The following is a 25,810-nucleotide window of genomic DNA, read 5'->3' on the forward strand; positions in this document are numbered from 1 at the left end:
GCAGGTGAAACAAGGTACCCAAAACGTGTGCATCATTTTTGCACAATTCAAGAAACACAATTACAGTTAAGGTATTGAAATTAACATAAACAGTAAAGTGTTGTTTATTGGTCAAAGCTACCCAACATATTAAGATTTGTATGGATTTTGGATGGGCAAGTTTATTTCCCCCAAGAAATGATGAGGCAAAAATGGCAAATACCAACATTTTACAATTTACGAACATAAAATGTTTTCACATTGGCTATTCTTAATTGTCAAAAAGCAGCTCACAAGTCTGTCATTTTCCTCACATTGCAGGTTGTGAGTTGCAGTAGATTGCACAGCATAGGGGATAGATAATATGAATTCCTACTGCTTCTCCACTTGTAAGCTTTTTGTACATACAATGTAGCACCTGGGCTGCCTGCTAGGAAGTTTGAGTTTGTTGTTGCCTATGCATGCACTACTAGCCTTTGAAATGGTCTAGAAACCAACCTTTTATTTCACTGACACTTATGCACTGGTCCGTGTTAGCAACAACAGTACTCACCTTCATATTATGAATACGCAAAAGCTATGAGAGGAGGAATGGCCTGACATGAAGTAGTGAAGGCAAAGTCACACCTCGGCCCTGAAGAGGATGTTACAGCTCTTACCACCTATGTCATATCAACAATGTGAAACTCATTTAACCCTGTATCACATCCAGGTGTGCTTAACAACATATCTAGTCGCTTGCATGTAGCAGCAGCAGATGTTGGTGAAGAAAAAGTGGACAGATTGAGAGGTGTACTTGATTGTGATGGGACATGGCGCTGCTTCAGTCCAGTCAAGAAATCTGGCATCAAAAAATATTTGCTGATAGGGCCAAGAAGACCAAATTGAAGTTTGGCAAGAAAGGGACAATCACAGGAGCTATCATTCCAGAAATTTTCTGCAGAGCCCTTTCCTTAGCAAGAATCAGAGGTGCTATTTCAATGGCAGTTGTTCTTAGTCACCCAATAGGACTCGTGTCTATACCCCTCCTCCATGCTTATGGAACAATGAGATGGACAAAGTTGAACGAATCCGTGAGCTAAGAGCAGTGTACAGCAAAGATGCCATGGCTGGGAGACAAGTTTCACACATTCAGTGAATTGGCTGCTGAGTACTTGAGGCACATCCTGTAAGGATTTGACAACGCTAATTTTGTAATCAACATTTTTGACATGTGAAAACTGCAGAAAGACAGTGCTGGATCTAAGGTTGGATGCAAGAAATACCAGGTGATTGGTAGATGCCCAGTGCCTCCATGGAAAAAGCTTCTAAATGTGGCATCCAACAAGTAATCACTTATAAAATTCTTCTGCGAATATTTCATTCAAAATTCACCTGAATCATAGAATCATAGAATATCAGGGTTGGAAGGGACCCCAGAAAGTCATCTAGTCCAACCCCCTGCTCGAAGCAGGACCAATTCCCAGTTAAATCATCCCAGCCAGGGCTTTGTCAAGCCTGACCTTAAAAACCTCTAAGGAAGGAGATTCTACCACCTCCCTAGGTAACGCATTCCAGTGTTTCACCACCCTCTTAGTGAAAAAGTTTTTCCTAATATCCAATCTAAACCTCCCCCACTGCAACTTGAGACCATTACTCCTCGTTCTGTCATCTGCTACCATTGAGAACAGTCTAGAGCCATCCTCTTTGGAACCCCCTTTCAGGTAGTTGAAAGCAGCTATCAAATCCCCCCTCATTCTTCTCTTCTGCAGGCTAAACAATCCCAGCTCCCTCAGCCTCTCCTCATAACTCATGTGTTCCAGTCCCCTAATCATTTTTGTTGCCCTTCGCTGGACTCTCTCCAATTTATCCACATCCACCTGAGTGTAGGAGCACACCTAAAACAGACACTCCTGCTTGCTGGAGGTTTTGCCAATGGTGAAGTAGCAAAATCCATCACCAGTAGAGGTACTGAAGAAGCTCAAGACTTCTACAGTACTCAAGAGCAAGCAGACAAAAAGATGTTTCTACATGCTGTATGTGCCAATATGGCTTTTGGTCAAAAGGAACCATAGCAATTAGATCATCTGCTATAAATATTTTGATCCTTGCTGTTTACTACTTCCCAAAAATGGAACACCCAACACATGGATTAGGCATCATTACCAGCACAATGAACAAGTCCCACTCCATACCTGTGCATGCAATTTGTGACACACTCACTCCTGACTTCTGCTGCATGTGCATTAACTGGATGTGGCTGTGTCATCCCTATTTGGTATTGAGGAAAAAAACATCTGTTTGATGTTGTCAAAAGAGAGGAAGCTTACCACTTCAGAGATCTTGCTAAGTTGGGAGAGAGTGACACAAACCACAATCTGTGCAGCAAGGAATGTGGTAGCAGTGCTGTGTGACCAGAGCAAGCCCCAAACTACTTGAGCCTGAGTCAAGCCATCAAAAAAGTACAAGTCACTGGCCCAATTCCCACCAGTGAGGTCAGTTTGGAAGAACATGTCAAAAGAGCATTTTGGCAAACAGAGAATTGGATGTCTTTGCACATAGGTAAGCTAGATATGGGATCACCATTGCTGCATGGATGGAAAAATGTTGATGAACCACTTCCTGTATTTTTCAAGGGCCCCATGGCATCTGAGCTTCTACAAGACCTTATTTGTGCCTATACCACTAAGGGTCACTGCACAATCAACCGTGTCTTTGTCAGAACAATTTTCCCTGCACAGAACTGTGTACATGCCGAGGCAATGAAGACTGGTAACTCATGCACTGAGACCGAAATGATGAACAATGCTGTTGACTAGAAATGTCAGCAGCACTATTGCATTTCACTGCTATCTATACACATTTATTAGATTTTCATTTTATCTTTTAGATTGTGACCTCAAAGCAATCTAGTTTTATGTCTTGAAATAAGTCATTTAAAAAAACACACTTTCAAATATCTGCATTCCTTTAACATGTTGGTATCATTGTTTATCCCCATTTCTATGGTAACAGCACCCTGTGACAACTCTCCATCATACCTCATCTTAAAGTAGACAAAATAAGCTTTCAAATTATATGTGAGGGTGTGGTGAATGGGTAAAATTAAGTTGAACAAATTGGTGGTGTCTGCTGCTCACCTGTGTCTTCAGGCCTCAAAAGTGCCCTCAGATACTGCCACCATCAAAGAGAATTGAGCCCCAAAGGCAGTTGTCAGGTGCTGCAGGGTGAACAAACTTCCCTTTAGAGGAAGTAGTTAAAGAGGAGGTTACCGAAATAGAAGTAGGTGGAGAAAGAGAAAAAAAGATGTTCCAAAAGAAAGAAGAATGGGGTTCTCAAGGCAAGCCACCATGGAAGAGAAGAAGTTGTGGAGAAAGGGAAGAGCTGCTCTTTCCTTCCCAATTATATTTAAGGTTGTAATAAGAGTGTGTGTGTGTATAATTTAAATAAACAAAAGGGGATGCTTAGTTCATAGCCAGCCATAGTGGCCCCTCCGGGTTTAAAGTGTAATATCTATTGGGCAGTAATACTCAAAGCTTTGACTTCCAGGATTTCTGTACCCTGCTATCAGTCACTTTTTCAACTCATGGGGCAGTAGTTGTCCTGCTAATTCTGTACAACGCTCACTAGATTTTATTATGCTCTTCGATTGCTAAACACAATCCAGTAGCTGAGGCAGAGTCCTACACCTGAAACAGAGAAACTTCAGCATATGGTGATACTGCACAACAAACTTAGGCCTGAAAGATACGTTGATAGGCTCACTATAAAAAAGCTGTATTGTTCAATTCTCATAAATACTAGTGCACCCCTAGGTTCCTGATCCAGCAGTGCATTGACTTCAATGGGATTATTCATGTGCTTAAGTACTCTGCTGGATCACGCCTACGTTGGCTTTATGGGATACTAATAATGCATTTTACCTTGAAATCCGGCCGCCTTCCATGAAATTAAAAAAACCCCACAAATGTTATCAAAGCATCCGTGGTAAGAGTGAGACTTATGTATATATCATAAAGCCATGCAACTTTTTGCTTAATAAGTTTTTAATGACTGATAAGATGCATGCCACACTGAGTAATTAGTTACCACAGTAGTGAAACCAAATAGCACAAAATCCTGGTGTTAAATAAGATCTGAGGTCTCACTAACAGAGTAATTTCCAAGGAACTACAATAGATTTTTCTGCAGTGGGTTTTCATAAAATAAGCCATCAAAGAAATCTGCCTAATTTTCTAACTTGGACACTTGTTTTGTTTCTTACAGAACAGGAAAAGAGTTAGCATACACAAACCCATAGAATATCAGGGTTGGAAGGGACCCAATGTCATAGAACCTAATAGAATCAGACCTGTGAGTAAAGTTATAGGATTTGTTTCAGGTGATCTGAGAGCAGGAGATTCTCTATTTATTTGTATCTTTCTGCAAGGAGTGAATGAAACTCACATGATCTCAGAGAGAGGGGAAAAACCCACCACCTCATCAGGCACCAGATTCAAGCAGTTGCAATATGTGGTCCCTCAAATGCAAAAAAAGTATACTAGCTCCCCAGTTTAGCAGGATGTTATCCAGTTCAAGCATGTGTCAAGAATGAGAGGCCACTGATCTAGGCTACTCTTTAGGGGTGTTCCCCCATCTTGTACTAGACGTTTTCCCCAGAAAATAACTACTCCATAAAATCCCATTACTGTGCAGGGATCCTATCCTCCAAGCATCTTCCACTCCCATCCAGGGGGCTCAGTCACCCCTTGCAGAATTGTTCTCCAGTCAACCCACAAATAGTTTGCTGACCTGGGGTGTGAGACAGAACAGCTCTGCTTGACTAGATGATGAGTTGATTAGACATGGGCCCTTCAGAATAGGATACAGGAGGGAAAATTAAGAAGGAGTCCATAGGGTAAATCTACCTCCAAACAAACCTGGTGGCTAAAACTTATGCAAATTATTTCCAGAAATCCAAAATTAGTAATCCCCGTGCTGTTGGAATTTAAGACAAAGGGCCTGTTCCCTTCGAAGTTAATATAAAAGTTTATATTAACATCAATTGGACCAGTATGCAATCAGGCTCAACTACAGCTGTCATACTAATTTTTCAGCAAATAGCTTTTGCCTTACACACCTCTCTTGCAGCATGGCACAGGCAGAAGTCAAACCAAGAGTTTGAGGGGGGTTAAAAAACAAAACCACTTCCTAGTAGAAGAGAGTTATCCCATTGCCTGCAGCTATAATGAAGTCTTTAAAAATAACAGCCCTGAGCTTTTTTTTTTCAGGGAACAGAAACAGTGCTTTGAGATGGTCCAAAAAGACTAGTTGTTCCTGGCTAACTAGTGGTAGAGTGGCACAATTCCAGGCTGTCTATTATTTTCTCTGCATTTGAAAGACTAATAATGCCTGTCTAGTGAGCTACACTAACAGGCTGTAAGAGGCTTACTTCACCGTTTGGCCTTCAAGACTATTTCTGCTATGAGAAATCCAGGAGACTGTGCCTTGATTTGGGAACTCAGATCCCCTTCTCCCCACTCCCACTTCCTCCTGCCAATCTGCCAGAGTCCAGGCAGACCTTCCACACATGTGGCAAAGCTCCTCTTCTTTAAGGCTCTTGAGGAGGACGTAGGCTGAGGTGGGCATAGTTATGGGCAGACTTGTTTATATTGTGATTCTAACTTATGGGATAGACATCTTGAGAGCTGGTTTGTCTCTGAGCTATCCTGAAGACCAGAGAGAGTAATACTTGGTGGTTTGGATCACTGCCCAGTGCTAGTGATATATTTTCAGAAGTTGACACTAAACAAAATTACATCCTTTATTTTCCACTCTGTTGTGGGCAGAAAAAAAAATTTACAGAGTCATATCTCTCTGTTTAAGCTTACTGAATTTGAATAACTTGTGTCTCATTGCACCATTTATCTTTCAGAATCTGCATTAGGTGTTGTGTGTCAGATTTTTCTATTTGGTTGCAAGGCTGGTTCATGAAATCTCTCTCTCTCTCTCCCCTTTGGTGGATGTTTGTATGATAAAAAGCTAAGATTATATCTTCTCCTTTATTAAAGATGATGTATAGCATGTAGAAATCAGATTACTTGTAGAGAAAGAAATCAATCAGGTTGGCAAATGGTATCTGTGGGACAAAGTGTAAAATGTTTGTTGTGTACAATAGTTTTGCAAAAACTTGTTAAGACGGTTAAAAATGCTGTATCAAAAACAGGAACCTTTGTGTTCAATTGAAATGACAGTGATGTATTTTTCACATCATGAAGCCTTGCAATATTACCAGCACAATTGGCTCAGAGGGCATTTTGAGATAGAAGTATATATCAGATTGCAATTTGGATGCAGCCAATTTATATATACTAGAACCCTACAAAATTCAGTTGATCAGGAATTGTATTACAGTTTTGAAAACTTGGTATCGTAGCTTTAAAGAGGCTCCAGAACAAACAGGAAATTTTAAATGATATTTAGTGAACATCCTTTTTGTGTGCAGTATTTTATTTACACAGGATTATGATTTTCCTGTTTTGAATTTCCTTGTCATGATTTCACTTGCAGTACCCAACAGAATAACTCTGGGTATGTGAAACTAAACAGGTGGCTGTTCTCAACATGGAAATGTGACTAGATTGTACAGTATAGAACTATTTCTAATTGATAATTTTTAAAACAGAACTGGGCAGCAGACAGTTCAAATATCCTATGTTTGCAGAAAAAGAGCTAAACAACAGTATCAGCTGCTAAAGATTCACAAGGTAACTTGTTTTTCTTTTGTTGATCTATGTTTACAACATCTACAATAGAACATCATTCAAGATTTAAGTGAGTAGATATTTTAAACCGAAGACAAACTTTTTCTAGTTTCTGAGCACCTCCCGAAGTTAGTGCGGTAGATGATGCTTGGTATGTCACAGGAAAACACCCAGTGCCTTGCAGGATCTGCCTCCAATGCAGGCATATTAGGCAAAACCATCAAAGGTACCTCTGTTTGGCCTTCATTTTTGTGCAGGGATCTGTGGATACAGCAAATGAATGCACAAAATCTACATGGGCCAGTGGCCTGCACATTTGAAAATTTGACCCAGCATGACTTAAAGTTTGTCATGTTGCTTGGTGTCACTTTCAAACCATCAGGTTTGAAGTAAACACAGGATTTTCTTCTCTGCTTTGAGTGGTTAGGCTAGAATATCTATGTATGATGAGTATTTTAAAAAATATTGTAGTTCTGTAATCAATAGAGTTAAAAAAAGTGTTGTATTTTAAATTTGATATTGCACTAAGTATCTGTGTCAAAATGGGCCCAAAGCCCAAAATTCAGATCCAGATTTTAAACAGTGTTTAGGAGTATCTCAATTTGGAATAATGCCATTGCAGTTAAGGGAATTATACTGCAATGGCATTATTCCAAATTGAGATATAACCTGTGCAACTGAGAACAGAGTCAGGCCGGAAGTATCCAACAGAAAAGTCTTCAGCTGTGTTTTTAAATTACCTAGAGACTCTGCTACACCAAACTGAGGTTACAAGTACTCTGTTTTCATCTTTAAAGTGCAAACTGACTGGGCAAGAGAATTAAGGTTAAGTGTAAAGAATATATATATATATATATATATATTATATATGCAACAAGTATGAAACCAAAAGATTTACTCAAAACTTTTTGTACGATAGTGGATAGCAGCAAGGTTTTACACCTGATCTTTGTTCAACTATATCAAACCAGTACTTCCACTGACACTAGCTGGCAAATGTTTTTGGCACTTCCTGCAGAGAGGCCAAGGACTGAATGAATGTATACAGAGACTACCTTGGTGATCTTTCCAGGGCACAGGAGAAACCTATTAGAAGGGTAGCATACAGAATGCTTGCATGGCAGTTACCCACACAAAAGCTGAGAAAGTTTGAATCGTGTCTACAGTCTTCTCATTTTGGCACCTTGCATCAATACCAAGTCAATGATTTTTTTTTTAAAGTAGGATATTGAGTACACTAGTACAGATAATTTGGTAATGTGTGAATAGCAAGAAATGGCCCAAGCAGAAATATACAATAGGAGTCAATCCAACCAACCAATGTATCCACTAAAACGTTCTGCTGGAAGTGGGTGGAGGGGAATGAAGTTAACAAATTAAACCTACATGATTTAACAACAGGACCAACTTGAGTTGTAAAGGACAATTAGAGAGCCCTATGTACTTTTCCACAGTGATTCACATCACATTACCTGTTCTTCCTCTTTCTGGTGGGGAAGTTGAAATTAAGGTGAATCATATGCATGGTACATTAAAAAGCTCTGAATTTAAGGATACATGCATTTAATGCCAGAATATTGAAGGCACATCCATGTAAGTAAAGTGAGAGCTAAAGATGCATTTCAGTTTCAGATGTAATAGACTGTTACTACTAAGCAGAAATTTACTATATCTACATACAGGCTATGATTTACATTGTGTTTTGTACCAACATCTGTTTTAAAAACCCAAGAACATTTATCATCTAATGTCTAGACCAGATGATGTTGCTTAGTATATAAAAGCCAGGGATTATTTTAGAATAATTTAGTTAACTCTAATTTAAAGTGTTTCTCTCAAAACATAGCCACTACCCATGCCTGACAAAGCTGTAGATAGGTGCAAAGTAAATGTATGTGTCACATCTACTAGTAACTTTGGGAATTTAAAAGAAGCAGCAATTATTAAGTGCCAAATTTTATGTTGAGAGGATGTCATTGGGAGCTATGAAAATATGTACACGTGATCAATCCTCAGGTTTAAGGTAGAGATAAGACAGAGAAATAGAAACAGCAGAGGAGTGAGAAATGAACTCTGTGGAGATGCACCAGAGGAAGGAGAAAGATGTAAGAAGATGGAAAGGGAAGGGAGTCTGGAAAGAACTTGGGCCGTATCTGTACATAAATTATGCTGCCAAAACTACACCAATATAGTTAAAAGCTGTACTTCCCCCAACCCCACTGGATGCAGTATGAGCATATTTATACCAGTACAGCTATTCCCGTACAGGATGGGGAATAAGCAATACCACTATAACTGCATTCACACTAAGGGTTAGAATTATACAAATGTAGGGCTGGAAGGGAGCTTGAGAAATCGTCAAGGACCAAATACCCTAGGCCTCCTTAAGAACACGTTGGACAACCACTTGCCAAAAGCTTCCAGTGATAGGGATTCCACAGCCTCCCTTGGAAGCCTGTTCCAGAGCTTAACTATCCTTAGAGTTGGAAAGTTTTTCCTAATATCTGACCTAAATCTCCTTTGCTGCAGATTAAGCCCATTACTCATCCTACCTTCAGTGGACATGGAGAACAATTGCTCCCAGTCCTCTTTGTAAATAGCCCCTAACATTTCAAGGCTGTTTATTAGGTTCCCCCCCTCAATTGTCTTTTCTGAAGACTAAACATTTCCACTTTCTTTTATTACCTTATAGGTCAGGTTTTCTAAACCCTTCATCGCTTTTGGCTGCTTTCTAGAAGTGTGGTGCACAGAACTGGACACAGTGCTCCAGCTGAGGCCTCACCAGTGCCAAAGAGAGGGGGACAGTTACCTCCTGCGACTTTCATAGGATACTCCTCTTAATACAGCCCAGAAGGATATTAGTCTTTTTCACAACTGCATCACGGTGTTTGCTTATGTTTTAAATTCATGATCAACGGTAACCCCCAGATTCTTTCCAGCAGTACTTACCACCACCAGGCAGTTGATGCCCATTTTGTGCATTTGATTTTTCCTTCCTATTTTCATCGTGTTGATTTCAGACCAATTTGTCAAGATCGTTTGGAATTCTAACCCTATGCTCCAAAGTGCTAGCAACCCCTCCCAGCTTTGTGTCACCTGCAAATGGTATAAACAAACACATTCTTCACTCCACTATCCAAGCCATTAAGGAATTGTTGTAGGGGTATAACTACTTTAGCAAGAAGTTACACCCTTAACTGACTTAATTATACCAGTAAAAAAAATTGTCTGTAGAGCTTGCCTCAGATGCAAGGAGTAGAGGCGTGTGCACAGAGGAGGAGGACAGGGTATTTCAAAGTGGTGCATAATTAATGACAAAATGTTTGCACACAGGGGGAGTGGATAGATTCAGCAAAGCCACTGCCTCATGTGATTGTGATTAGTAGCAGTACAGTAGCCTAGTCAAGGTTCATGGCCCCACTGTGCTAGGTGCTGTATAAACAGGTCATTAAGGTAGGCCCTGGATCAGAGAGTTTAGGATCATGACAAGAGGCAAGAATAGACAGAGGGTGGGAGAGGAGGGTAAAGCAGATTTTATTCATAATGCATAAGCATCAGTCACAGCTCTCTTGAGGCAGTGGATGAAGATGATAAAAATACTGTAACACAGAACCACAGTATCCCAAATGAAGTTAAACCGAATGCAGAGGGACTAGAAAACCCAGAAGTTTGCACTAAAATTTCCTTTCTGGGGGGGAAGGGAATACCCATTTTCACAGAGGCTTTGTGCCTCTGCACTTCCTCCCAGCCTCCATTGCAGCAGAGCTCAGACAAAGCCACAGTGCCATGGATTCTAGCACCACTTCTGTCCTGGACCACCACCCCCATCACGAGGATAGTAGCGGGACGTATGGTGTAAGAGCATTGGCAGGAAACCTCCTTAAGTACGTCCACCCTGCATGCCACTGGCCGTGGCACAGAGTATGCATAGCTACATGCTGTAGTAAAAAGCAGACTACTATGTCCACACTACGCTGCGTAGCTACACGTGTCAGTGAAAGGCTGCTGGAGCCTTTCCCCACTGCCTCTCCCTGCTGCCAGGAAAGGCTCCAGCAGCCGGGACTTAGCAGGACATTATACTGCTAAGGATAGCAGGTTAGACATGGAGAGAGCCACACAGGGTTCATACCACATCTTTACTTGCCTGTCTACGTTGCTATTCATACCTGTGCTAGGGGGGCATGCGGTGTATGTACTCTACGCACCACCGTAAGGAGTATGCAGTGTAGACATACCCTAACTCGGGCAGGGAATTAAAGGGGGAACAATGCTGTTGGGAGTGGCTAGTCTCCTGCCACATCCCCCAGCTCATTCTCTCCCAACCTGCAGATCCTCAGCTTTGTGTAGCACCTAGACAGGGGCTTCCACGGGGTCAAGAAGTAGTGTGAACAGTAAATAGGGGGGTGCCCTCTTCTTCCACAGCCCCATGCAGAGCTCCTGACTTCTTACCCTCCACTCACAGCGGCAGCAAGGATGATTTGGCCCATAGCTGGAGACGAGGGCAGCTAGAAATTAGACAAGTAGCAAGAATGCAGGGTTGGTTAGAGCAAACAACAAAAGCACAGTAGCTGCAGCAGTCCACATGCAGAGGAAAGTAAACAGAAAAGTTCTAGCTTAATACAGCTGTGGGAGGGAAATACTGTATTCAATTGTACTAAATATGATTCATTCTGCACACGATGGCCAAGATTGTCAAAAGTGATTTTGGGTGCCCCCCGTTTTTGGGTGCCCCAACCTTAAAGGGGCCTAATTTTCAGGAATTGCTGGGCACCTTCCCTTGGAAAATCTAGGCCTGTTAAGATGTCAAGTTGGGCCAAAAACAGAGGCATCCAAAAATCATTTTTGAAAATCTAGGCTATTGTATGCTTAAAAAAAAAACCAAAAAACCACACCTCTTTTTCTGCCACACACATAAGCACAAAGTCACCCAACACCACATTGAAATGCCTGGATAATAGTCATGCAGTGCATCTGGTATTTTGGAATCAAGGCTATACTCTACTATAGTCCAGAAACAAATATTTAATCAAGTGAAGTTAGTAAAGCAGGCTGCAATTCTAGGTGTCGATTGCAACCTCGCTCTCGTGGCAAAAATATTTCTATTGTTTTCTCTCCCCCATGCCCATGCTGTGAAGATATGGAATGGATCAGCACAGTGGTAGCTCCAGCCATTAGTGTTCTTACTGTATAAAGATTTATCTGTAATTGCTGAGTTATCATTCTCAGAGCATACAGATGCTTAACAGTTTGGAATTCTCTTCTCTATATTACAAAGGGCAGATTGCTTATCAAATACAGTCTTAACATTAAAGTGTCAAACAGGATTTGCAGAAAGCTATTTTGGTTGTAGTTTAGGGTGAATGTTTATCAAACGATGGATTAGCTGAATCATGCACTGAGCCAAATTATTATTGACTTTAATTAAATCACAAAATGGTTATAGCACTATGTCATAATGCACAAGACAGTTTGAAGATTTAAACTCCTTTTTTCTACAGTGGCTGTGGGAGCTCTATAACTAGAGATTTTAGGACCATATCTTGCCCTTAAACCTGCCTGGGAATTTGAGCAAAGCCGTGTGCTATAAGAATCTAGGTGTGAAAGGGACTTGCAGATCTATGCTTTGGATATAGATCATAGTCTAACTGAAACCAGCACTGCCTGAAGTTTGTGTTCATGCTGAGACACACCTGATGGATCCAGATGGATTATTCCCCAGCAGTATATCCTAATAATGGTTCTGATCATATAGACAGACCCAGGGTGAAATCCTGGCCCCACTTACTTCAGTGAAGCCAGGATTTCACCACGAGAGTACAGAACTGGAGAGTTGTTTATGACTGTGTAATGTTAGAGGCCGGAAAGCATTGTGTACCTAAAGCTGTAAGAGGCTTTGCCCATACAGCATCATAATGCCCCTTCAACATCCACTAATTAGTATGCCCCAAAACAGTGGAATACTTAGAGCACAGCAATGCGGCATTCCTGACTAATATGTAGCGAACATTACAAAGACTACTGTAATAGACCTCACAGACTTTAAAGCCAGAAGGGACCACCATGATCATCTAGTCTGACGTGCACGTTGCAGGCCACAGAATGTCACCTACTCACTCCTGTGAGACCCATAAGCTCTGGCTGAGTTACTGAAGTCCTCAAATCATGATTTAAAGACATCAAGGTACAGAGAATCCACCATTTACACTAGTTTAAATCTGTAAGTGATCCATGCCCCATGCTGCAAAGGAAGGCAAAAAAACCCCCAGAGTCTCTTCCAATCTGACCCTGGGAATAAATTCCTTCCTGATGATAACTATGGTGATCAGTTAGACTGGAGCATGTGCGCAAGGTCCACCAGCCAGACACCGGGGAAAGAATTCTCTGTAGTAACTCAGAGCCTCCCCATCTTCGTGTCCCATCACTGGCCATTGGAGATATTTGCTGCCTGCAGTCACAGATGCAATTGTAGGCAGTCTCCTCATACCATTCCCTCAATACAACTTATCAAGCTCAGTCTTGAAAACAGTTAGGCACCCCCTTCCCCCCACTGCTCTCCTTGGAAGGCTGTTCCAGAACTTCACTCCTCTGATGGTTGGAAACCTTCCCCTAATTTCAAGACTAAACTTGTTGATGGCCAGTTTATATCCATTTGTTCTTGTGTCCACATTGGCACTTAACTTAAATAACTCCTCTCCCTCCCTGGTATTTATCCCCTGGTGTATTTATAGACAGCAATCACATCTCCCCTCAGGCTTTTTTTTTTTTTTTTTTTTGGTTAGGCTAAACAAGCCAAGCTCTTTGAGTCTCCTCTCATAAGGTAGGTTTTCCATTTCTCGGATCATCCTAATAGCCCTTCTCTGTACCTGTTCCAGTTTGAATTCATCCTTCTTAAACATGGGAGACTAGAATTACACACAGTATTTCCAATGAGGTCTCACCAGTGCCTTGCATATTGGTAACAACACTTCTCAGTCTCTACTGGAAATAAGTTGTTGCTAGATAAGTTCAGAGGTCAGTCAAGTCTTTGTCTGAGGCTCTCGAAACACTTTAGCTCTAGGAAGTAAATAAATAACCCTTTGTAAGATGGGTTGATACACGATGATACATGACTTGTCCAGGATGCTGAAACAAGTAGCATTAGAACCTTAGAGCCAATTTCCCAGTGTAACGCTCTAACCACTAGACTGTGGGCATAACCCAACGGTGTAGGTTATGCCCACAAATCAGCCACAACCACTTTCCCTCTCTAGCTAGATGGGTGGGGAGCGTCTCAGCTTTTTATTTTAACTTGGGATCACGGTCTGGGAAAAGCTAAGAACCACGCCACCTGCTTTCCATACACATCAGTGCAATAAAAGGCATATCACAACGTGACTGACATGGCACTCCAAGCTTGTGTTTAAGGCAGTCAGAAAACACCCATTAAACTGGCTTCATTTTTCTAGTTTCCCCCTGTCCTATGCATTGGCCTATTTTCTCTCACTCTTCGCTAGTTTTTAAAAAGCTCAGCCCAGTCTTTCCTGCTGGTTCCTGGTGATCTCTCTCTCTCCTCTATCTCACTACACCAGAGATCTCTCCCTCCAGTTACTCAGGAGGCATGGACTTAGCTCAGCGGGAGAGCTCAGCTGAAGCCAGTTGGCTGCACAGAGGGATGGTTTAGCAAAGACTTTGCCCAGAGTTTCTATGCTTTGTTAAATCCTTGCAGTCTTTTCTCCTATTGAAGTAAAAAAAAAAAAAAAAAAAAAAAGCCAAAGTTTTCCCCACGTGAGGACCAAGGCCCCAACTCTATTTCCACCGAATAAGCCACAGGAGGGAGAAAAATGTATAGAAAGCTTCATGAGGGCAGATGTGCAGAGCTTCTTCTGAATACACTTCCTCGAAGGGAAAGGGCTGGAGGTGTCTCAAGCAAGGCAAGTAGCAATGCTTCCAAACACTACAGAGCCTCATGGGTCTGTGTCAAAATTTGTAGTCCCAGCAAGCAGCATGCCTCCATCCCACTGAAGGATTCAGCAAGACAGGGCAGCAGTAATGTCTGTGGAAGCGCTACTGGGAGAGGTGGGGAGAAGAGCTACTGACTCACCGTATCAAGTATCTGTCCTGCTTGTGCACAGCCTCTGGATAGCGCCACCTGCTTTCTTCAGCTGAGCTGAAGAACTGATGGGATGAGGCTGCAGATACTTTCTGCCCCAGCAGCCTTCCCGCCTGGCTGACATTCCACCCCAGGATCCCAGCACCTGGGCGTGCTCACTCTTACACGGGCCCTGCTCCCCTACGGCACATAAGCTTTTCATTGTTTGTACAGGTCCATGACTGGGTCTCCTAGGCCCGAGCACAATGGAAGTGGTAAAACACTGGCAGAAACCTGGCTTGAATTCAGCCCTGTTTAAGAAACTGTGTTTAAATTCTTAAATTGTTCCTCTGCTGCCCAGCCAGATACAGATGGTTCAGACTTTCCAGCCATAGAGTTTACTCTCTCGGAGTTTGCCTACGCTGTACTTTATCTCAAGTTAATTTGTTGCCAGTCATAAGCCGAGCCCTAAGCTAAAGCACAAACATTTGTAGCCTGGAACAAATGTTTGCAGTGTTTCCCCACTAGGTGTTTCAGACATGTTGACTGGCAATCTGTTAAATTGAAGTAAAGGTCTATGTAGATAGGGCCTCTAGAGCTTGTCCATACAAAGGAGAGAGGTAGTTTTTAAACTAAGGGATAGCGAATGCGCGATAGATACTAGTTTTAAAGTCCTAGGATGAAATCTTGCCCCCATTCAAGTCTATTAGATTTCACTCCTTGCGGAGACAGGGCAAAGTCGTAGTTTTAACATGTGCTAGGTGGTCAAGGTGAACCCTAGGCTGAGCTCCAGAAACACTGATGTCCCAGAGCAAATGTCAGGGAGTAGCATTCAACCTAGCCTTTACAAAAAAAAAAAATTAACTCAAGTTAGCTGGCAAGCAATCAACTGAAGGTAAAAATAACTCCAATGCAGATAAGCAGTCAGTGTGCCAGTCTTCCAACAATTGCGTAGACATTTCACTATAAACCCTGTCTGCAAAGAAACCGCTGCAATTTGCATTTTGAAATCTTCTAGAGTTGTGTGATGCATTATTTAGTCTCCATTAGCAAGTGCTGTCAGTAAGGAGCACTATAGCATCACCCATGCCCTGGACCATCTTTCCACACTATCTTGTGATAGAACTTTGCAATTCACAATGCATCGAGAAAGTGAGTTAATATTGACCAACAGAAGTAAACAATTCAGCAAGGGAATTTAATAACTGTATGTGTTATGAGATTCAGCCTATTCAAAGCATATATTTATAAATGACTGGTGGAACAGAATGTATTTCCTACTGTTCTGATGAATTCCAAATCCACTTAAAGTTTTGTGATACAAAAATGCACAGTTTGACTGTACTGTGGATGGGGTAACGTTAGCCTCTGTGTGTGGTCAGCAGCCAAAGAGCAATATTCTGCCTGCTCTGTAGATAGAGCTCTGAACTGCCAAATGAGAGACCTGTGTTCAGTTGTTTGACTCATCACTTCTTGGGCTGCCAGGAAGTGCTATGCAAAAGTCAACACTTTCACTTCACAGGGTCACTTTTCCATGCAAATGCATCAGCTGGCTCAGGTCCTCTCAAAACAGTCCAAGCTCTTGGTCTAGCACAATCTTTTGGCTTGACTTTGTCCAAGTCTCCTGGTTTGTAATTAAAGCCACAGCCCAGATGAAATGGGTTTTGTTAAGAGTTTTTCACAGCTTTACTAGCCAGTGCTGGCACTCTGTAGAAGCAAAGCTGAGAAGAGGAGGGGCTTGTAGTTCACGTTCACTGATCCTGGAGCTGAAGTGATTTAGAGCTGCTCTAAATGATGCCAGCAGTAAAGGACCCATAGGGACCACTGTCCAATCTTCAGCTAATGCAGAGTGCCATGTACTCCAGCCCCACCTCCCTCCCCACCCCCACACACAAGTCCTTTATTCAGAGGGTGGGGGAGTAAGTTGGCGTGGGGGCATAGAGCAGGCAGACTGAAATTATACCATAACATTTCCAGCACCAAAAATTATTTCAAATATATATCACGTTCCTGTGACTATTTCAGTGCTGTATAGGTTAAAAAACATGGGGGAAAGAAAAACTGCCCTAAAACAAACCCAACAGCCACTTAAAAAAAAAAAAAGACCAAACAAAGCATTGTATTCTGGAGAAGCAGAGAATAGGAAGAACAATGGGCATTTCACAACACTGACATCAATGCTCAGCAGTACAAGAGCAACAAGTCTGAAATGGCTCCCATCCTGCCAATCTTGGTCAAGAAAGTTTACCTTGATGCTCAGCCTTAGCAAAAGGGAGTAGGTACCACAGCTATTTGCTGCCTTCTACGATAATGCAGTATTGTGTTTCGTAAAGCGAGAGACACTAACAGGTAAAAATATGACAGTTTTCCAGGAATATTCCAATTCAAAAGGAAGTAGCTTCAATGGTATTTGCTGCACCACTTTTGAAATTGTATTCTGCAAATATTCTGTCAGGTGAGTTTATGGACAGATATGTTGGCAAAGATAGGCACCAGTCCAGCAGTGCACTTTCACATAAGCTTGACTTTAAGTACCAGGCTGTCCTTTCAGTTAAAGCATATGCTGAAGTTCTTTGAATACTAGAATATTCATGGAAAATTAATGTTAATCTTGTATACGCCAGAATCATGGAACAGAAAATACCATGCAATCTGTGTTCAATTAAAACTCACCAACAAAGCTGGTGAAATAAGATTTTGATTTGAATGATCATCCACAGAAAAGTGAATTGTGCATGCACAATAAATCATCCTGAGATCCCTATGTTTTCAAAGCACGGGACTAGGGAAGGCTGCATTTCACAAGCATATGTGACTGACAGCTATGTACTGCAAAATGTAATGAAGCTGCACAGTCTAACTCCCTTTGCATTGTGTCGTTTTAGTGTGACAGGACCAGGAACAGCTGGACAGAAATTTATTTGAAACCTCAGATTAAGTAGAGAAAACCCCCTGAAGGTTTCAAGTTTACTTTTAGATTTTCATGGTGCAACCAAAATAAAAGTAGACTAGCAGTCTATGGCTACATTCCCCTTTGCCCGCATGTTCTTCAAAGAGCAAAACCTAACAATATTAGGTAAGCTCTTGGCTCCAGAGCACCTTGGGTTGGGTTAGGCTCCAGAGTATGCAACTCTCATCTGTCTGGGGAAATAGATCTAGGTGGGTGGAGGCTTCCTAGGGTATAATGGGAGCCTAGAAGGTACATGCTCTAGAGCACATCTTGTCCTTTAAAAAGGAGCCACATGCATGCCACTACACTTACGTGCTGCCAAAAGGTACGGCTTTGATCTAACCTACTTCTGTGTGGAAGACAGAGCCCCTGTGATGTAACTTACCACCAGACATGGGAACCATTTTCCCATTTAAGGAACACTAGATTGTAATCCTGCTCTGAAACTGCAGGACTTCTTGGGCTCCTCTTCCCATTCCCCACACAGGGCAGTATCCTCCCCGCCCCCCACATATCCATTATATCCTGCATGCATACTCAAGAACAGTGCAGCCATCCCAAATGAATGCTCAAAAATACCCTTTATGCTACTCCACCCCATCTTCCATATCCCACTCATTACATTTTTTACTGTGTCTAGATCAGTGGTACTCCAACTTTTTCAGTCACACCCCCCTTATCAGTAACAGAATCTGTCTGCACGCTTCCCCCTCCATTACTGCACAGTCAAGGCTTCCCTCAGCAGAGGAGCTTGGTCTGGGGGCAGAATTGGGTTTGGGGGAGGGGCTGCAGCTGGGGGCAGAGAAGGAATGACGGCAAAGCCTGGCTGGAGGCGGAGTGGAGCTGCCACTGGGTTTGGAACTGGTCTGGCAGCAGAGTGGGAGTGGGGCAGGTCTGGGCCTGGAGCTGGAGCAGGACTTGGGGCTGAACGGGACTACGGGAGGAGAAGGCTGGGGGTGGAGCAGGGCTAGAAGCATGGTGCGCCCTCCCCACCCCCTATGGGGGCTGGCCCTGGCCCCACCACATGGCACTCCTGCCACTCCCAGCATTCTTCTGTGCCACCCTAAGGGTGAGCACTGGTCTATATTTATACACTGTGAGTGTACATAAAGGTTGGATTCCAAGGATAAGGTGGCAATATCTGTTTGTCTTGGGATGAAAGATCTGGCCTCACTGAAGTCAATGGGAATTTTGTCAGTGACCTCAGTGCAGCCAGGATTTTGCCCTAGCTGGTTTCTTTTTAGCCAGAAAACATTTAATAGTGTAAAATATTAAAATATTGTGATTTCCTGTTTTAATGTTTCTTAATCGCTCTTGCTGTGTATCAAACACAGTAGAACCCCAAATGATTCTCTTTCTAGAACTTCAGGCTAATAGCATTAGATAAACCCAGATTAACATTTTTTAAAAATATATTCACATGTAGGAGAAGAATTTGGACTGGTTCCCTCGAATGCGAGCCATGTCCCTGGTTAGCAGTGAAGGTGACAATGAGCAAAATGAAATTAGAAACCTGCAAGAAAAGTTGGAGACAACCATGAGTCTTGTAAAACAACTGTCCAGTCAGCTTGCTGAGCTTAAGGAACAGGTAAGTGTTTCTGAGCTGGGTAGAAAACGGACCTATGAACACATGCTTAGGATATGTCTACATTATGAAATTAGGTCGAATTTATAGAAGTCAGTTTTTTAGAAATCGGTTTTATATATTCGAGTGTGTCCCCCCCCACAGAAAATGCTCTAAGTGCATTAATTCGGCGGAGTGCTTCCACAGTACAGAGGCAAGTGTCAACTTCCAGAGTGTTGCACTGTGGGTAGCTATCCCACAGTTCCCGCAGTCTCCGCTGCCCATTGGAATTCTGGGTTGAGATCCCAATGCCTGATGGGGCTAAAACATTGCTGTGGGTGGTTCTGGGTACGTCATCAGGCCCCCCTTCCCACCCTCCCTCCGTGAAAGAAAGGGCAGACAATCATTTTGCGCCTTTTTTCCTGAGTTACCTGTGCAGACGCCATACCACGGCAAGCATGGAGCCCGCTCAGCTCACTGTCACCGTATGTCTCCTGGGTGCTGGCAGACATGGTACTGCATTGCTACACAGCAGCAGCAATCCCTTGCCTTGTGGCAGCAGACGGTACAGTAGGACTGGTAGCCATCATCGTCATGTCCGAGGTGCTCCTGGTCGCCTCTGTGAGGTCAATCAGGAGCGCCTGGGCAGACATGGGCGCAGGGACTAAATTTGGAGTGACTTGATCAGGTCATTCTCTTTAGTCCTGCAGTCAGTCCTATTGAAGCATCTTACGGTGAGCGGGCAGGCGATACGGATTGCTAGCAGTCCTATTGCATCATCTTCTGCCAAGCAGCCATGAGATGTGGATGGCATGCAGTCCTTCTGCACTGTCGGCTGCCAGCCAAAGATGTAAAAGATAGATGGAGTGTATCAAAACAAGAAATGGACCAGATTTGTTTTGTACTCATTTGCAACCCCCCCCACCCCCCGTCTAGGGGACTCATTCCTCTAGGTCACACTGCAGTCGCTCACAGAGAAGGTGCAGCGAGGTAAATCTAGTCATGTATCAATCAGAGGCCAGACCAACCTGCTTGTTCCAATAAGAACAATAACTTAGGTGCACCATTTCTTATTGGAACCCTCCGTGAAGTCCTGCCTGAAATACTCCTTGATGTAAAGCCACTCCCTTTGTTGATTTTAACTCTCTGTAAGCCAACCCTGTAAGCCGTGTCATCAGGCGCCCCTCCCTGCGTCAGAGCAATGGCAGACAATCGTGCATCTGAGTTGAGAGTGCTGTCCAGAGCAGTCACAATGGAGCACTCTGGGATAGCTCCTGGAGGCCAATACCGTCGAATTGTGTCCACAATATCCCAAATTCGACCCGGCAAGGCCGATTTAAGCGCTAATCCATTTGTCAGGGGTGGAGTAAGGAAATCGATTTTAAGAGCCCTTTAAGTCGAAATAAAGGGCTTCATCGTGTGGACGAGTGCAGGTTTACATCGATTTAACGCTGCTAAATTCGACTTAAAGTCCTAGTGTAGACCAGGGCTTAGAGAACTAGATGTTGTCTTGGGTCATGGTCAGGACTTTTGTCTCAGAAAGGTTTTATTCCTGACTCAATAAAGCTTAGAGTAGGTGCACAGATACGGTTCCGGAAAGAGTGTTTATTCCATTAACACAACTAGAGAACAGGTAAGCAAGAAATTGAATTTTGAAAACCTAACAGCCAGGTAGGGGGAATCCTGTTACTAGAGAATGTGACTGCAAAATATAGTCGAGCTTTGTATCGGAAATAGCTGCAAACTAGTTGAAATCGTTTTAGTTTGACTCTCTGAAGTTACAGCCTATACCTGTTCCCCCACCCCCATCATGCACATATAAGTCCATTATTTGCATGACACAATCTCATACTTCAGTGAAATCCTGTACTCAGTTTTTAAGGCTAAAAAAAATTGCAGTTATTTTGCTTATATGCACTTGGCAAAAACGTCCTTCTCATGCTGTTGCATTGTGAGTGCATGTGCTGCTGCTAAATAATCGTCAAAACCCTCTCATCTTTCTCTCCCTTTCCACCGTAGATGACAGAACAAAGGAAAAATAAGCAGAGGCTGGGCTTTCTTGGATCAAACACACCCCATGTGAATCATCACATGCCACCACACTGATACCATGGGGAGAAGCCGTGACTAGCCTTTCATCAGTATTCCTGCTTGATTACAGAATAAAAAGCTGAGATCGAGAGGAGTGAACAGTGCCTATTGTTGTAAAGTTAAAAACAACCAAGTGCCAAGATGTTAAGTGGTTTAGCTCTGGGAACAATTTGTAACGGTTTTTCATGGCTGAAAGGGACCAAAACCTAGAATGCAAGAAATACAAGGGAATTCTTCTGTATTCATTCTACAGGCTAAACTCTGCTGGGTTTACACTCTCTGCAACTCAATTGGCTTCAATGGGAACTGTATACAATGCAAGTCAGGGCCGTATTTGGCTCTTCTTGAAGTCAATTTAAGATTTCTTCTCAAAGTAATGGAAGAACCAAGATATGGGGAAGGAGCAATAATTTAACACCACAAATGCAACAGCCTCCTTCACAGTCAATAGAAGTTATTTCTTGTTTTATTTACCAGATAGCAACATCTGTTATATTTGCTTGCATTTACTTTTTTATTATTATAATTACCATAAATACAGCAGCAGGCGCAGTTATAACATCACTGCGAGTTAACTTCTGTTAGAGAGGCAAATCAACTCTACACTCAGACTAAAAAAAAGTGGCAAAGAGAAACAGGAGTTCTTTTGAATTTTAACCGTCATCATGCCATTTCTTATTTATGACATGGAGCACAATGGATTTACAGCTGTGGGAACTTGGAATTAATGCACAGACCACTGACAACATAAAGTGATTTTTCTCCTGGCGTCAGATGTTCTCTATTCATGTAGCTGCAAGTGGAGATTTCACATATTATGATGTTAAATCATGTTTTAAATTCAAGCTCAAAAAAGGATTTAGAACAAAAGGTATTTTAAAATTTGTATTGAGGTGACTTTTTTGGTAAAAAGCTTAAAAATACTACCTAGAAGGAATTGTAATGGAGTCATTACCTTCCATAAACACACCGTAGGCACTATTTGACATAAGTGAATCAGGGCCATATCCTGCTGTCTGTTACTCAGTCCTAGTTTCAGTGGGAACGTTGCCTTGATTATAAATCAGTTCCTGCTTGCCCTTCGGGCATGGAACTCCTATTGACGTCAGTAGAAGATGATCTTGTTGGACTGGGCCCTCAAGACAGGACTGTAGTGTCCAGCTGCAAGAGTGCACTTTTCAGCTATTTTATTCTAACTGTTTGAAGAGAAAATTATAGCTTTTGTTAAACTCCAAGAGACTTTCAGACTTAGGGGGAGGTTTTCAAGGTACAAATGGGAGTTGGGGACTTAAATCCCTTTGAAAAAAATCAATAGGAGTTAAGATTAACTGCCCTTTGTGCCTTTGAAAAGTCTCCCCTTTAATTTTTAAGAGCAGGGTATTTAGCAGGTATCAGTAAGGGTTTTAAAGAGGCATTCATTAGAGCTGCTTGGGAAATTATTTCTCTGTCCCCCTGCCCATGAAAAACTTCAGGGGGGCAAAAAAAGGGGAAATTCAGCAAAAATGAATGTCAAAAGACTTAAGGTTTTCAATCACTGAAAAGCCAAAAAATTTCATTTTTAAAGCAGAAATGGATTTTTCCAGAAGGTTTCATTAAAAAGCCTTTTATTTTCTTTTTTGGTCAAAAATTCTGATCAGTTTTTAACTAGCTCCAGTATTCATTTTTTTAAAAAAGGGTAAATGTTACTGTTATAAAAGCAAGTCAGGTGAGAACTGCAGGACTGGAAGAAAAGATGGGACGTTTCTCTCCTCTAACTAAACACACGTGCACCCCACACCCTTATATGGCTTCCAGTAACAGCCATATCTTTCACATGGGATAAAGGGAGATTTTAGGGCCTCACTTACAAAAAGGGAGCTCTGTATATGTCTTCAGCACTTTGACACTCTATGGGTCCTGACATGGGCTTAATTCTGAGAGGCACTAAACACTTCCAGGATCAAGTTGTGTATTTCCCTATCAGAAATGCACATCCCAAATTGAGCCTAGCCTGTGTGCAGTGGCATCCACGTGTGTGTTACACACAAATGTGTACCATTGTGTGCCACTCTACATGAGTGAGCAGGATCTACAGGGGTGAAGTTTACCACCTTCAGAAATCCTCAGACTATACAGCTAGGACTTTGAACCTTATGATCTGTCCATAAGGCCAAACACCTCACCCTAAGGAGAGTGCAATAGAAGCACCATGAGGGGAGCCTCTTTTCCCTTCAGAGGGGCTTTCAACATGGAATAGTATAATTTGGGCTTCACTAATTAAAACTAATGAACTTCTATCCTTATCTTATACAAGTAACATGCTGGAGATCTACACTGGGGTTTGTAGTCTCCAATATGGCTGTCATGGTGCAAACAACTAGTGTAGATGCAGTGGACCTGTGTACACCATGACTTGCTTGAAACCAAGATAAGCTGCACCAGGGTCAGTTGTGGTTTACACCACTGGATTGCATTCATACTGAGGCCTGGTCTACACTAGAAAATAAGGTCAGTTTAACGACCACAGTCAGGGATGTGAAAGATCCACACCCCTGGGCAGCATTCTCAAGCCAACCTATGGTAAGTCCCCATCTAGACAGCGCTAGGTCGACGGAAGAATTCTTCCATTGACCTAGCTACCACCTCTCAGGGAGGTAGATTACCTACACCGACAGGAGAACCTCTCCCGTCGGCAGAGGTAATGCCTACATTGAAGCGCTGCAGCAGATCTCTTAGGCTATGTCTACACTAGCACTTCTGTTAGTGAAACGTATGTCGCTCAGGGGTGTGGGAAAAAACCAAAACACCCTCCCAACCAACAGAAGTGCTGGTGGACAGCGCTGTGTCAGCAGGAGACGCTTTCCTGCTAACATAGCGACTGCTGCTCATTGAGGGTGGTTTCATTATGTCGACAGGAGAGCTCTCTCCCATCGGCACAGAGCAGCTACACGGGAGGTCGTACAGCTGTGCTGCTGTAAGTTCTGTAGTGTAGACCTGGCCTCAGGGTATCACTTCAGCTACATCAGTGGCTGAAACCAAAATTTAGATAAGGCCAGATTTTTCTCTTCTCACTTTCCCTGATGTAAATAATGAAGTCAGTGGAGTTATAGTTGTAAGACTGGTACAAGTTAGAGAATCCAGCCATGCATTTTTAATTCACTTTAGATTTGATAAACTGTGTAAAGTAGTCAACTCTATTTCAATATCAATTCCCTCTTACACTCCTCGGCAGTATATAGTAACATTTATTGGAACTAAAACACGTTTATGATTGTTATTAGTGGGAGGGGGAGTGGGATAATACTGGAAGTAGCTGGCACTTGTTTACAGTTAGAAAAGCAACCAAATGATTGCACAAGAAGGGAGGTTTTTGCTGTATGAGCTGGAAAACTTGAGAACAGACTTATTTGTGCACTAAATTCCATATTGCAGTTCCAAGCTGCAAGAACTCTCTCTTCCCTCAATCCCCACTAACATTTCCCTCCTCACAAGAACTCCTCTATTACAGTACTGCTGTTTAGATGAGATCTAAAACTGCAAAGGAAAAGAAAAAAAGTTGTAATAGACACCAGCTAATGTTTGCCACAGTGCCTTTCTGATGTTTATTGCTTCTGAGACAGACCTCTTTAATCAATAAGAGTAGAAAATGCTACTTGCACAGATTGTAAATATCTTTCATTTGTGTTTGACATGCTTGCTACTTCTGCTGGAAGATCACTGCAGGCCTTACTCACATGAGTAATCCTTATACGGGCAAGTAGTCCTGTTAACTTCAACAGGGGACACTTACACGATTAACAACTGCAGGACCAATTTCCAGGCCTTTAAGGGTTCAAAATACAACCACCCCCCATTGATGAATCCATGAAAGATAATGGGGTGGGGGGGAAAAATCACTTTTATACACATTTGTATGTATATCTTTAATGAAGCCAAGATGTCCTATTCCTAGGCAAGTATCAAAAACATATTTATACAAATTGATTGAAACTATAAACATCTATGAACTATCAATGCCTTAGAGGGAAAAACTAAACTATTTGACAAAATCTATGTATGTCCATTGCTGCTGACTAACTTTTTTATTAAAAGTTGTCATTTTATACGTGTTCGTTTCTGTATATTCCATTGCAGAGCCATGTGCAAATGTGTGTTGCTGAATTAAAATCTTCTTAGAAGAGTTGGGGTGTTTGTACTGTAATGGTGTAGTCCCAGGGTCAGCAACCTTTGGCATGTGGCCCATCAGGGTAATCCCTAGTGGATTTTTAATCCACCACTTCCAGCAGCTCCCATTGGCCTGGAGCAGCAAACCGCAGTCACTGGGAGCCGCAATCGGCCGAACCCGCGGACACAGCAGGTAAACAAACTGGCCCGGCCCGCCAGGGGCTTTCCTTGCGCAAGGAGCAGAAAAAAATTGGGAACCACTGCTCTAGAGCGTGAAGGCACATTAGCTCAGC

At 42.4% G+C, this 25,810-nt stretch overlaps 1 protein-coding gene across 3 annotated transcripts in view; it reads left to right on the plus strand.

Moving 5' to 3' along the window:
• The window catches only part of ITPR2 (inositol 1,4,5-trisphosphate receptor type 2), a 356,350-nt gene extending 330,894 nt beyond the window's left edge, over positions 1–25,456 (plus strand). For all 3 annotated transcript variants that reach the window (XM_073317588.2, XM_073317596.2, XM_073317605.2), the window contains 2 exons: positions 19,146–19,307; positions 21,303–25,456. In XM_073317588.2, the coding sequence (XP_073173689.1) occupies positions 19,146–19,307; positions 21,303–21,389 (249 nt within the window). In that variant the 3' untranslated portion in view covers positions 21,390–25,456. The remainder of the gene's footprint in view (positions 1–19,145; positions 19,308–21,302) is intronic.
• The last annotated feature ends 354 nt before the right edge of the window (positions 25,457–25,810 follow it).

The sequence above is a fragment of the Lepidochelys kempii genome, chromosome 1 (genome assembly GCF_965140285.1).
Source record: "Lepidochelys kempii isolate rLepKem1 chromosome 1, rLepKem1.hap1, whole genome shotgun sequence".
NCBI lineage: Eukaryota > Metazoa > Chordata > Testudines > Cheloniidae > Lepidochelys > Lepidochelys kempii.